General features: G+C 35.5%; 1 protein-coding gene across 4 annotated transcripts in view; it reads right to left on the bottom strand.

Moving 5' to 3' along the window:
- SIPA1L2 (signal induced proliferation associated 1 like 2) overlaps window positions 1-15,173 on the bottom strand; it is a 126,942-nt gene that overhangs the window by 34,509 nt on the left and 77,260 nt on the right. For all 4 annotated transcript variants that reach the window (XM_050972324.1, XM_050972322.1, XM_050972323.1 and 1 more), the window contains exons 8-10: window positions 14,235-14,392; window positions 12,123-12,699; window positions 7,124-7,398 (exon numbers count right to left, since the gene is read on the bottom strand). In XM_050972324.1, coding sequence (XP_050828281.1) covers window positions 7,124-7,398; window positions 12,123-12,699; window positions 14,235-14,392 — 1,010 coding nt within the window. The remainder of the gene's footprint in view (window positions 1-7,123; window positions 7,399-12,122; window positions 12,700-14,234; window positions 14,393-15,173) is intronic.

Consider the following 15,173-nt stretch of genomic DNA (forward strand, 5'->3'; position numbering starts at 1 on the left):
CAGGTCACGACAACATAATAAAATTTAAGAGTCCACTATAAAATCTGCAATATTCAAATGTTCCTGCAAGGAGCATTATGTTCTGAAAGAAATATCAAGCAGTCCATTAAATTTTTAAAACTACATTAGCCAAACCTTTCAATATGAGTTTCAGATTCCACATCAAGGTTCTGCAATAGTCTCTGTGAAGGGCCTACATTAGGCAGGGAGTCTAGTTAAGTAATAAAATATCCATCTCCACAGAAAAGATAGAAGCTTCCATGCACCATCATCAGCACCCTGTCACCTTGATAGCTACCTACACAAAAGCCTTATTTTCTGCAAAATCCTAGAACTATCATCTACTGGGTACAGCTTCAGTATTTGGACCCCAGGTATCTGCAGATTTCAAGCATGAAGAATTTACTAGGGTATCAACATAACCAGAATACCTGGTTACAATTTAACTTCCAGTTAGTTCAATGTATTGCAAGGAGAAGAAGGAATAGAGAAGGAATTACTGGTGTGCATCAGTTTATTACACTGATGAGTTATCCCTTTCTATCACCATTTCAATACCAAACATCTAATCCTGCTCTAGAAAGAGCCTTCATCCAGCAGTACAATAACTGCAGTCTGCTAAATCAAACTTTGTTTTTGAAAACAATCACTTCTGTCAGAGTGCATGTTTGTTCTCACACTACGGTAGTGCCCAAAGTGACACAACGAGCCTGAGGACTCATTGGGCAATCTATTAAATCCACATAATAAAACACAGTTTAATTTCATATAATTATAGAGATTTAACTGAAAAGCAGAATTTAGTAGCTTAGTTTTGCTGAGACTTAGAATGTAGTTAGTTAAGACATACATAGATTTTCCCTTCCCTGACACTGTGGAGTACCTCCTGGAGGTAATATTTCAACTCCACTGATCCCCTGTATCAGTCACAGCACAAGTCCAAGACACTGCATAATACTGAAATGGTCTAAGAGAATTTTGGTCAGAAAGTCAAGATAAAAAATTCCAAGTTCAGACACCTCAGAAACCTATTAACAGTAGTCATACATAATTCAAAAACTTGTTAAAAAGTAAATATATTTTATATATAAATAATTTCATACCACAATAGATCCATGAGATTGCTTACATCAACCTCAGACAGGACTGCTGCCCACACTATCACTTTGGTTTAAGGGAAGAGATGACTCTGACAGTCCCTCCATGGAGCTAAAGAGTTGAAGCTGCCAGTCCCTCCTTCCTGAAAATAAACTCATTGTCCTTCTGATCTTTATTACTATTCAGTTTTAAAAAGAACCTTTGTGTTGGTGAGCTGACAAGCAATTCAGAGGCCTCCTAAAGAGCCTCTACATCTGCACTGTTACATGAAAAAGAGAAACTAATGATCTTTAAGGTCTTTTCCAACCCACAACATTCTGTGATTCTAATATGACTCCATGAGTAGAGAGAAGAAAGAAGAAAAGAAAAAAGGGAAAAAGAGAGTCGGGAACTCTTCTTTGCATCTCTCCACAGAGACAAACAGTGCCTTGCCAGGCATTTAGGGATCTTTTTTTTCTGCTTGACTGTAACAACTGTACACATAATTAACTTCAGCAATTATAATTAATCCCGACTATAAGTTCATTCATAATTCAGTCAGAAAAATATCAAAGACTTTATTTGTATGAGAAACACAGTTAAGCATTTTCTACCTTTTTTTTTTTTTTTTTTGGTTGGGTAGAGAGGATTAAATTTTGTAAGTAGTACAGCTTCCAGTTAGTATAATTACATTTTCTTAGTGATAGTTCTTTCAGTTACTTCTATAGAACATCAGAATCTAGACATTTCAGATATTTGCATTATTCTTAGATTAGTAGCAGGGGTGTTAATTAAAAGGTTTGGTATATCCAAATTCTACTTTTATAGCCAAACATTCAGTTTCAGGTTTTGCTGCTTAAGCCTGCCTCAGGTGATGTTAGGCTTGGCTTCTTTCTAGCTCAAGTGGCTTAATTTATTAAAAAAGTAAAGTAAAAAAATATCAAGAATCTGAAGGCCCTATGAACTATTGCACCAGTTTATGGCAAACATCCCTGTGACAATAACTGAATTTCACCACACAGTAGCCTCTACCCCTTCCTAAAAGCACTTTCCAAACATTCTGTGGTCTCTTGGTTATCTGTGACTTTTAAAAAGCCCCAGAAAGATGATTCTTTTAAGGAAATAATAATCATTTAAGGGGAACAAGCATCAGGACTGGAAAATAAGTCATTACATCTGTTTCATTTGTAAGAAGGATTTTGCAAAGCTCAAAAGAATAAAATAACCTCAGAAGAATTGCAGTAGTACTTAAAAATGGCCCCCAGGCAGTTTCAGTCATAGTTAGTAAAGTATTTCCATTTTCAGAATACCTACAACAGCAGAAAAATAGTCTCTCACTTGATCAGACCAACAGTGGAAGCTACTGCTCCTACTGCTCTCCAGCTTCTGTTGATAGCCAGCCCTGGAAATCTTGCTTAAAGTTTTGTTTGCTTTCTAAATTTCCTAGAATTGTTTCTTAATCGGCTCTCAAGCAGTTTCTTTTTTATATAAAATGGTAGTTGAACTAAGACAAACACAGAGGTAAATGTAGTAGAAAAGAATCTAGCAAAATCTACAGTTTAAAATAGATTTACAAGTGCTTGAATTCTTTGATTGGACTTGGCTGATTAAGGATATACTGTCCTTGAACACTACCACAACACCACCAGCGAAAGCAAATCAGAATAAACATCATTATTTTCCTGTTCAAACGCACACAATCCCAAATCAACAATTCTGAAGGGACAGACTGAGCAGAGAAACAAATATGACACAAGAATACTTACTCTGATCTGAAAACAATTACCAACATATTTGTTCTAATACCACTTTGTCATTTAAAGAATTTAAGTTTTAAATAGCAATTTCTTCTTTCCATCGAAATATCATCCGGATGCCACACAAATAATTTTGATTTCTGCATTAATTTGTGCATGATTATTTAATTGCTGGAGCAAACTGAAAACAGCAGGTGCTTTGTCTCAAGTTCATTAATTTTACAGGATAGTAAATGAAAGGCCTTATTCCATGATTGCTTTTGCATATACTACTGTCAAGACTTCAGCAGAAGCATCTGCATTAAGTAATGGAAAACATTTATCGAGCAGAATTTTCCTCTGTAATTTCCTAATCACTCTGTAACATTCCTTTGTAAGCACCTTCAACATTCAAATAGTTTATTTTCATGCTGAAATAAATGAATACAAGACAGTTTGCAGAAAAAACACAAAACCTTGTTAATAGTTCATTGCTAATAGTTTCTTCTCAGTGGGTGCACAATTACATCTTGTTGGTTTTCTTTTAAAATGATGGATTGAAGATTATTTGTGGGTAAGCTAACAGACAAAAAAAACAAAGTCGAGGATCTGATTAAAGATCTCCACTTTGGCTGATGTTTTTTCAAGGGACTGCTTTGGAAACACTCCTGCACACTTGAAACTCATTTTCGATTGAAGGATACAATTCCCAAGAGACTCCATGGCACTCATATACAATCTGTGTAAACTCACTTCAGAATTTGATCCCAGCAAGGAACGAGTACTAGTAAGCAACCCAAAGAGAAATTCCTCATTGCTTTGTATTCATAAAACCCAGCAGACAGAGCTAAGTAGAAACTAGTCTTTCAAAAGTAGAAATCAGCTGATTAGCTCAGAAAATGAAGGACAGGCATTAATACAATGATACATTTGGATTTTTTCAAGAAACTCTGGAATTTTTTTGCTTAAATTTGCTTAATTTTGCTTAAATTGTATTTATATTCTTGCAAATGTATATAAATTTTTAATGCAACTTATCCTTTTAGAAACAAAGATGAATGTATTTTTGAATATCTATGCACTGCGGGCAAAATCTTAGTGGCTGAACTTGAAACCCTAGATTATGGCATTTAAATTAAAAAAAAAAAACCCACCCCAAAAACAAAAGAACAGACCACCAGTATGTACTCTGAGAAAGCAAGTTGAAACACAGAGAAGAAAAGCCTACCCAAATGACAGAAGATCATATACTTTGTAGGATAAGTCAAACCTTCAAGGGACTTACTTCAGCTTCCAGATGTAATTTCCTACATATGTCAGATAATCTGATGCAACATTTCCTAGCAGAAAACCTCTAAAACCAGCTGTGAGCAAATGCAGTAAGTACTGGAACATAGATGTAAAGCCTGCTCCTGCTTTTTAACCATCGTTCTCCTAGACACTTGTAATGTGTGGGTCAAGGATGGATGGACCCTCAAATATGACAAAAATATCTGTATGTCTTCTTTAAGTGTTATTTGATAATTATTACAGCTACTTGATACAAAAAAAGTTCCCTCCTGACAAGCTGTCACAGCTGCCTTAAATAAGGCAGCTTACCATAGGTATGTGTTTGCAATCCATCAAAGAGGCTTGATTCTATCCTGCTTAGCCATGCATGGACTCTCCAAGGACAGGGACATTTCTTATCAAGTAAAGGTGAAATGGATTTTAGTTCTCCAGATACTCCAGCTTTATATCCAAAACTCCTAAATTTCTAAGTAAACCTGATACCAGAGTACAAGAGAGACTTGAAAACATGGAGGAGGTCCAACAAAGGATCAAAGACGATTAAGGGATTAGAGCATCTGAAACACAAGGAGAGACTGAGAGTGCTGGTATCATTCAGTCAGGGAAAGAGAAGGCTGAGGAGGGATTTTATCAATGTGTACAAAATATCTAATGGGGTGATTAGGGAAAAAAGATGACAAACTCAGAATTGCATCCAGTGAAAACACGGGAGGCAGGGTGCAAAACTGAAGTACATGAAATTCCGTTAAAGAACACAGAAAAACTTTCTTACTGAAAGGACGACTGCATACTGCAATTGAAATACTGAATCTTTGAATCTCCTTCCTAGGAGGTATACAAAAAACCCAGTGAACCTGTCCATGAGTAATCTGCTCTGGCTGACCTTGCTTCGAGCAATGGGGTTGCATTCAACAACTTGCAGAGGTCCTTTCCAACCTCAGCAGTTCCCTGTTTCTGTGACAAGAACCTGCAGAAGGCTAAGAGAAGCAACTGAGCAGTAGACAGGGAGATGGATTTGCACAAGTTTTAACTAGTAATAAGCGGCAATAGGCTATCTTTTGTCCACAAAATTCTGATAATTTATTCCTTTCTGCCCTCTCCTCCTTTCCCTCATTTATAAATATATATTTTACAAAGAAAGTCAAAGATCATATTTGACAGTTGAAATTCTCAGACCTGTCACACAATATCTGTAACTGCTTTCTGTCTGCTCTGTTTAGATCATAAACATTGCAAAAAAGGCAAGCTCAAAACCCTCCAGAGAATGGACAGTCAAAAAATCACTAATCATATTTTTGGGGATATACAAGTGAAAATTAATAGTTTTCTGTGGGAAATTGATATTTGAGAGAAAGAGATTTCTTATATATATATATAAGAAAAGTAAAGCTAAAAAAGGACTTAAACATGTTTTAAAAAAAAATTTAGAATAGACACATTGTGTCAAAAAATTCATTTTTCTTAGTGATTTGTCACAATTTTAAAGACGCTAAAAATTATAAAGAGGAGCAGCTTTTGCAGATTTTTCTCAGTGTGGTAACACTCAGTTCAAACTCCTCCTACACATACACTTGGGTGCTATGTACCACACTGATCTGGGATTTAAAAATTTTATCTCTAGAAGAAGATTTATATTAAAGACAATATAAACAGTTCATACAGCGTGTATTTTTCTATCAGGGCCTATAAAATACACGTTTTTACCTTCAATAGAAAAGGATCAGCTCATTAGGCTCATATTCTGTAAACAGCTTGGAAATGTATACCAAACAAGTCAGTGAAAATTCATACCCAGAAGCAGATGGTGAGAACAGCAAAGCTAAGCAAAGAGAGGCTTAATTGCAAATTTCTACCCAACTAAGCAAAACGGTGGTATTCTACATTCACAGGCATTTTGTTCAGAAAGGGAGGCATCACCATGCAGGTTGAGGCAGGGGACAGCCCTTGTGTGTCATACATCAGGCCAATGACTACTTGGAGAATTGCCACCAATTAAGCCGCATTCGTATACAGCTGGCATCGCCTTCACAGCGCTGCACGCTACGTAAAATTTTATTGCTTGCTCTCTTGCCAAAAGCAACACATCTAATGTTTTTTCTGCTGAATTAAAAATCAACAAGAGATTTAAAGTTGGCCTGCTAAAAGAAGACAAGTAATTAAATTTACCCTGGTACAGTTCTCATTTAGAATGAGCTAAATTAACACTGACTAGACAAGGTGCGTGAGAAATAAAGTCACACTGTTACAAAGTTTCAATATATTCCTACTTCTCTGCCTCATGATATTAAAAAACAGAGAAACGTGCCTTTTGTCACTAAAAAGGAATACTGATGACAGAAAAATGTATTTAATCCCCAAAAACACTGGTACAGTGACTGTAATGATTGTTATTACAGACTTCCCCTCGGCATGAGCATGTATTTCATGTTGCAATAAGATTTATTTGCGTTAAATGACAAACTCATTGATGTAATTCACCATTTAATATGAATAAATTAGATATCTGTCAAAAGTGAGTAGAACTCTACGACTTGGTATCATGTATGTCCAGAATATCCAGTAACTCACTATTTTAATTAAATTTCAACATAAGAGAAAAAAAAAAAAAAATCAAATAGTCAGGAGTTGGAAAAATCTCAAAGATGGACAAGGTGCAGTTTCATGAAAAGGATTCCACATTTTTAAATTCAGCATTAAAACATAAAACTCTCCTGTGGAAGGAAAGCAGTAACATCAGCTTCGAGGACAGCTCAGTCAGGAGGCTCTAAAATTTACTTCCTACCCTTTTAATGTCATATAAAGTAAATTTATTGTAGGATCTGATTTTATCTTCTATAACAAGTCAATATAGGTTTTGGGGAAAAGATTGCTTTAAGAGCCTCAACCATATTATCAGGCAACATGACGGACATTACCCATTTACTGAAGGCCTTTGATAGAAATGTCATCATTTGAGCAGGAGCAGAGGAAAAAAAAAAACCAGAGAGATACAAATGTTACTGAGAACTGCTGCTCCTTACCTTCTGGGCGCTCCATCCTCGTGTGGTTGAATAATGACCACTTTTACTGTCACCGATGTGCGCAAGAGGTCGATCATTTGTTCGTGGGTCAGAGTTGCCACAGCCACTTTACAGATCTCGACCAGGCGGCTCCCCTGCCGTAGGCCTGCTTTCCATGCAAACCCAAAGGGCTCCACGTCTGCCACTATCCCTTCAAAGTTCACGTGGAATCCCAGCTGGCCCAGCCCATTTCTCCGCAGGGTCATTTCCGTGGTTTCGCATCCTCTGGTCACTATCTGAGGAAGCACCGGATTGTTACGCCATTGTCAGGGCACGCAAACATTAAAGTTGTGTATGGCTTGATATTGCCTATCTTTAATATACTAACATTAAATTATCTAAACGTTCTGTTTGAATGAAGGTTTCTGCATAAAACAAAATGAATGACGCATTTCATGATGCTGAAAATCTTCCATCTCCAGGGCAGGCAGCCTGACCCATGTCAAGTTCTTCCCCCTTTCCCAATGTTAACACAATGCCATTTACATCCTACCGAAAACATTACCGCTGGTTTAGTTTCAAAACACAAAGAAAGAAAAATGCTGCCCTGTCAATTACTTCATTCTTTTTTGGCTGACTGCAGGTGTGCAGGCGTTTTTTATTCAGCATTAAACAGTATTAAACCCAAGATATAACATGAGCCAAATTGAGTGAAGTGCCTCAGTTCTAGCAGCTTGTTTTCCTTGAGAAAATAGCAATGAAGAAAATATTAATTTATTTTGCTTCATAGGCAGATTCCTAACTACCACCATCTCTAAATGAGGATATCACTAAAATGGGATGAGAGTTTCCATGTCACTGGGAAACTTAGAAATAAAAAAATTACTTTCCTCATATTCAGTGAAAAGTATCTGTCATTATACAGAGCAGCCAAAATCCTTCAAATTCAGATTTTGCTTGGCAGGCTCATTTCTATATGCTGTGAAACATTTCCCAACAGTTTTGCCATGTAAATCATAATCATACAACAAACTCTAAGCTGGGATACTGCATCACACTCAGAACACAAAATTCTAGCCTGCATTACAAGGAAGCTTGAGAGTTACCCCAGCCTTGCCTTTTGTCGCTGTCACCAAACCAGTATGTTTTTAGCTTCACTAGCTCAATTAGAACAAAAACTTTACTGCTATGAAACCTTATCAAAGATCTCCCCTAAACACTCCACCAAGGCAAATACCTGCCTTTTACAGATGCAAATGTTACAATACAGAGCAAGGCTACATTATGAGCAGTTCCACAAAGGTGTTCATGCTGTTTATGGCTGGGTTTAGTGTGCCTCACTAAAACAGACAGGAGGCGAGTGTTTACTATCAGCTGTGCAGGATAGATCTCTGCAAAGGTTGTTTTATGGCCTGAGTTTAATTCAGGAGGCTATTTTAGAAAAGTCACTCTTGCTCTCCATTGCTTGCTTGAGCTAGAATCCAAGCAGGCTAGCTCACTAGTTTGTTGTGTGCTTGCCACAGCAGAATGGCCCAACCTGAATCAGGGTGCATGAGAACAGGGTGGGACTGTACAGTTCATGAGATTTGGTACCTTAGTAAGTTTTAAAGCACTATTTCCTTTATGGAATATTTCGACATGGATATCTGTCACTCAGCAGAAAAAATTAGAACTTACACACATGAGAACAAAGTGCCACAAACCCATGAGTTATTTTAACTTTGCTTGTCTGGTGTATGCTCATGCTTTTAACCTGTGAGGTAAATAAACACAATCAGCCCTGATTCATTAAGGGATAATCTTCTGGGAACTGTGAAATACTGGAGATATTGCAAGGATCAGATATTCTGAGAATTATTACTTGGAAAATTTGATTCATAATCTTTCCAGTTACTTCTGAAGATGTAGGTTTCATAGCTAAAATGTGAAAGTCATTATTGAGATGTCAAAAATGCACTCAGGAGGCTTTGTTTACAAAGTCAGGTTCTGAGTTTTCATAACAAAAACAAAACAGGTATTTCCTTCGTCATTTCTCAACTCTGAGGTTTTGGTGTAGTTTAGAAATTTTCCTTTTAAAATAAAACTTTCTATTGTGCTTATAACTCTGCATATAGTAATAGAACTACATAGCATACTGGAAACTAACATACTGCTAACCTAGCGCTCTTACAACTAAATTTCAGTAAGAAAAAAAACTTCCATAATTTGTGAACTAGATAAGTGAAAATGAATTTTTCAGCTCTTCGTCAGCTACACTTCCATCACAAGTTTTGAAAATATACATTTAGTCATGCAGTGAAAAAAAGAACATGCTATTACAGTCAGGAGCCCAGCTGAGGGATGGAATTTTATCCTTATTAAGCTACATAATATTCTTTTTTGGGGGCTGACACCTCTTTATCATTATGCCACAATTATAGACTACTGCAAAATGAATGCACCAGCCAAAGTATATGGATTTCTCCAACTCAGAGTACTCAAAATCTCTTCTTCAAGTTAGTTAAATATTCAAAAGTTAAAAGGTAAGAAAGCTAAAGGTTCCTGCCAAAGATTCATCTATTCCCAATGGGAAGTATTCCAGAAGATCTAGTCCTCCCCAAGTGTATATTCCCTAAAAGGTAACACTGCATATTACATAGAAATGTCACATTAAACATAGTGCTGCTCCACTTCAAAGCACAGCATTCTGCTGACTCGTTTGCAGCTTCACTATCTTGTGGCCACAAATGAAATAAGAGCTGGCTTCTCTGAAAGCCTTTAAAACAGATAAAGTTAAAAGACAGAGATCCTGTAAGTACCATGAAGAAGATGAAGAGGGTTTTCTTTAATATACAGGATGCTAAGGAAATTTTGTCAACTCAGATTCTAATCTAAAAATCCATTCAGTGTTTCCATTACATCTTTTATCACCCTGCCATTCTCTGTTACCCTCAAAACCACTGCTCTTCCTGCCTCCCAACACAACCTTCCAAGTCAATCTATAGCTTGATGCCCTTTCTACTCTAACTAGATACTCTCCCCCACAAATACAAGTTTGTCTAGATTGACAAGTCACAGCTCTTTTTTCAGTCCTAGACTGATTGTTTCAGTTCAAACTAAAATCATGATCTCATCCAGCTTTTTACACCTTTTCTTAATCTGGGTATTCAGATAGGTGTCCTTTTTACCAGCATGATTTAAATCCAGGCAATAAAGTCTAGTTATTTCTTTGGCAATCTCAATTAGCAATTGCAATGTTCTTCTCACTAGTTCTAAGAAATGCTTTGACTCATGAGTGAAAAGGGTTAATCATCTGGTCACTGAAGACTGATATTACATCACAATTTGAGCTTTCATGGTTAGCATCTGCTGGCACATATGGCTGTTAACCTCAGCTGTGTTCTGAGTCATTTGAAAGGTTTTTAAAGTTTGCATATGAAGTGTGGCATCAGAGTTTTAAATACTTTTTAGTGGTTCTAATGGTTCTACACCAAATGTATTTAAGGACTGTAGAAAGCATTCAACGTGATAAAACAACCAGGACATAACATCAATAGGCAGCTTTCAGAAGAGAGGAAGATGCAGGGGAAAATGAGAAAAAGATGAGGCAAGAAACAAAGACAAAAAATGTTTTAAAACAAGTAATGACAGTTACCTATTTTAATTAGTATGAAAGTTGGATAGATAGTGGGGAAAGAAAAGGCAGGCTGAGTTCATTGGAACAGATACTTGAAGTTAATATTCAGGTAAACTTACTAATAGCTGATGCTAAATTTGAGGCTTAAAACCAATTTGTCATTATTTAGCCCCATATCTGGCCATAACAAAGAAGAAGTAGTAAAGTAAACACAGACAAACATTTCATTTTGTGATTTTAATTACCAAATCTTAAAGCCCTGTCTTCAGGAACATGGATTATTTCCAGGTTTTGCAAAACTGAGTAAGTGAAAAATAGCAAAAAAAAATTTATCACTGATGACAGCAGAAGTTTTCGCTAGAACTTTAAATCTTGCTTCTCATTTCTGTTAAGAAACTTATATTGCTCAGTTAACAAGACCTAATGGGAGCACTATTTTCTAGAAGGGAAATACCTGTCTAAGGAAAGTAAAACTAAAGACCTCAATTGAAAAGGATAATATAATAGTGGCAAGAAGATTTTAAAGACATTCAACTCTTGAAATAGCAATTGTACTTTGGAAGAAAGTTATTATTTAGAGCATGATATTAAGCAATGCTAAATGAGACTAGAGAGGCCCTACATCATCAGCTGCAATCCAACTATTCCAGTGTGAAAACTGTAAGCAGACTGAATTCTTTTCAGTGCCGAGCCTTCCAACAGAAGAAACCCCTAAGACCATCTAAATCATTTAAATTAAGATCAAAAAGTGAAGTGCAACCACTAGATGCATCAGCACATTTACCTTGGAGTTACTGTCATTTCATTTGGACTGACTAAAATAGCTACAGTACAGTAGTACTGACATGGTCATCAAGTGTCTGGAAAACTTTATCTCCAGTCAGCTGTTAAAAGTGGCATTAATTGGTCTAGTATTCTTTACTTCCTGCCCTTCCTCAGTACAGAGGAACAAATATTAGCATAAAATTTTATGTAACAGCAGAACCAGTTACATAAAATTTTATGCTAATATTCTCATGGGTTATTACAAAAAGTTTATTTTACATACTAAGATTTTTTGCATATTTTTTAATTAATCATACTTCTACCTACAAGGGCACGATTTGAGAACAGGCCACAGTAAGAGGTGACAAAAGCTTTTCAGTCCTGATTTCAGCACTGGAACCATCCATGGCCTTGGGCAAGCTATCAGATTAATCGTATCTGAAACCTTACCCCTGAAAAACAGGTTGATAGCATTTATCTCACATGCTGTTGTGAAGATTACTATTTGTAATGCTCCCTGAAGACCAAAACCACTCCTGAACTATAAATACAGAACATTTTCAATCATATCTCAGAGGAGATATGGACAAATAACTGTTCATTAAAAAAGTGGAATTCCAGTTTAGAAACAGTACTTACTTCAAGTCTTTGAACAATTTCTCTGATGTCTTCAGTACAATTATCTGCTGCAGACAGAAGAATACATTCTCCTCTTTCATAAAATATTTTGATGCTCATTAATCCAGATGTCCATCCAATAACATCTCTGCAGGAGCAGTTAAACACAACATTTTTTGATTCCTTTTCAATCAACATGATAAACTCATTGGAGATTCCGAGGAGACATTCAATGTCAGCAGACTGGCCAAAATCTCGGGCAATCACATTCCACATAATCGCTCCAACGCTGAATAGATGTGCATCTTTCCTTGGTTTCACTTTTTCCTTCTTTTTTGCCCCTAAAGTAATAAAGCTGAACTTGGCTGAAGTATCCACTGTAGCTGTGGTAACAAAGTTTTCTGCCAGATCTTTCAAGTATTCTTGACGTGTCCTTGTGGCCATGGCTCGAAATTTTTCCGACTTATGTGCTGCATTTTCAGCATTAATAACTTTGGCTAAAAGGAAGTCCCTAAAGACTGCAGACTTGGGGAAAGTTACTCCTTTGGGAATGGGTGGACCAAATGAGGGAACATCTTTTGATCGTGAAACACCAACACTGGAAATAGGAAAAAAAAAAAGCAACCAACAAAATGATTAATTCCCTAAAAAAAAAATCAGATGATAAGCAGAACTGTGATCTCTGCAATCCATTTACACAATTAAGTACAGCTTTGACATGCCAATTTGCAGACATTTCAGTCACATCAAAGAAAACGGATTGTCTGTTTTATAATGGCTTTCTTCTTTTAAACATATAAAGGACATTATGGAGGTATCTTGCTAAAACAAAAATATCAAAGATAACTTCTTAGGGTGTCAGAGTCTCCTTTCCTGAATGTAATAAATATTAAAATGAGTTGCCAGAAATAAATGAGAGAAGTTTTTAAAAAATTATTTTCATGTAAATCTATCATTTCAGCTGTCACTCAATTGCATCATCTTAAAACTAAGCAATGTAAAAATAGAAACAGAAAATAATTTTTATCTTCAGATCATCTTCCACAATGAAGTGTGAATTCAATGAAAAAATATTGGTGTCAAATGTGACTATAATGGAGATTCTCCACCTGTTTAAGATGTCTACTCTATGCTCATAAAATTGGAAAACACAATTCTTGATCTAGACAGTTTACATCCAAATGTAAGAAAAACAGGAATACTTCCTAATTGATACAATTATACCTCTAACTGATTGACACAAATGCAATATAATTCAACTGAAAAATATTTTTAAAATACTGCACACAGTAGGTACAACTGCTATTTGCTTGACTGAAATTTGGGAAGACAGAGTTTAATAGTAAGGAAAATATAACTTAGGAAATGTCATGTATTAATCAACACAAAATAGTTACTGAAATATAATTAAGTCCTAAAAGATAGTTTAAGTTCTAGTAGACTGCTAAAAGACAGTAATATGATCCACCCTCATGATGTATTTTAATTTAATTTTAAACAAAATGAATAAATAACATTTATAAATATACCTCTGTAATTGTACTTCATGTCTTTATCACTACTTGCACAATTATCAATCAATTCACAAATGTGAATTGGTTGCCTTGCTAAAATTGGTTACCTTGCTAAAATTCATGATGCAGTGACTTAAATGTGAGAGTTAAAATCATCTGAAATTTATGATTTTTTTCCATTCTCCAAAAGTCTTTGTTTATGTGCTTAAAGGCTATGACTCATCATACTGTCATACTCAGGGATTCATACAGGTTAAAATACCTTCTGAAATACTTTAAAACACTTTCTTTAAAAAAAAAAGGAAACGTTCAATACAAATTCTAAATTAATTTCTATTGGTGTGTCTACAAATCTTATTTTCACAGACTTGTTATATCCCCATTCTGTGGCCATAAATCAGCAACGTGGAGTTGTGCACATACCCCTCTGAGTGTACAAAATGTGCTCCATAACTCTAGATGTGTGCAAGGGAGACACTGGGGTTTCAAATTCACAGGAGGTGCAGCAGAAATGTTAAAATTGAGCACATAATATCTATAAGAAATACAAAACATCTAGAAAACACAGTTGCATTGCAGTCTTAGTTACAAACTTATATAGTTATAAGGCTCTACTCACCTATAACACACATTTTCAGTGCATGGATTATGCACTTTGACAATGACAAATACATGTTGAAAGTGGGAACGAATATTTTTTGGAGTAAAAGGAAGTGCTCCTGGCTCTTGGAAGACAATGGTAACTATGTCATTTCCTATATGCCTTTTCCTTAGCAGCTAGACAAGAAACATGCATAGGAAAATTAGTTATTAAAAAATAAATAAATAAAAAAAATCATAAATGCATCATCTTAGGGAAAAAAACCTGAACAAGCCAAACCAATACAAATAAAGCATAATTTTTCAGAAATAATTTTTATTGCATCATGGAGAACAACAGGCAAAGGATCTCAGAACTGCAAAAATACAGGGAAAGGAAATTAGGCTAAGTTCACAAAAATACTAGTGAATTTTCTCACATCCCCACACTAGTTCTCCATAGTTTCTGCTCATTTCTATTTTATTCTATGAGAAAAAATGTGTTTCTCTTATTCTTGCTAATGCATCACTTCAGTAATAAAAAAGTGTTACATCACTTGACATTCCACACTATCCAGAAGACTGTACATCCATTCCTTCTATACAGTTTAATATGTCTCTACATTAAAAATACAATATTGCATCTCTGTTTCAATAAAACTTTCTTTTCCATGTCACAATACCGTCAAATATTGTCCTTAATTATGATCCTTAAAGATCATAATATTATGATCTTAATTTTGAAAAAAAAAAAATTATCTTGAACTTCCACCACAAATGCTAACAACTGCATACTTGAGGAGCCAAGACTCACAGAGAAACAACAGCTATTAGGAACTCTTTAATTAATTTTTTTTTCTTGTAATCAGTATTTTTTATCATCAAAATATATTTAAGGACTAATTTAAAGTATTAAATCATTGTTAGGCTAAAATTTAGTAAAAACTGCAAAACGTATCCAGCAATAAGGGACTACTAC

This window comes from Serinus canaria, chromosome 3, assembly GCF_022539315.1.
Source record: "Serinus canaria isolate serCan28SL12 chromosome 3, serCan2020, whole genome shotgun sequence".
Lineage (NCBI taxonomy): Eukaryota > Metazoa > Chordata > Aves > Passeriformes > Fringillidae > Serinus > Serinus canaria.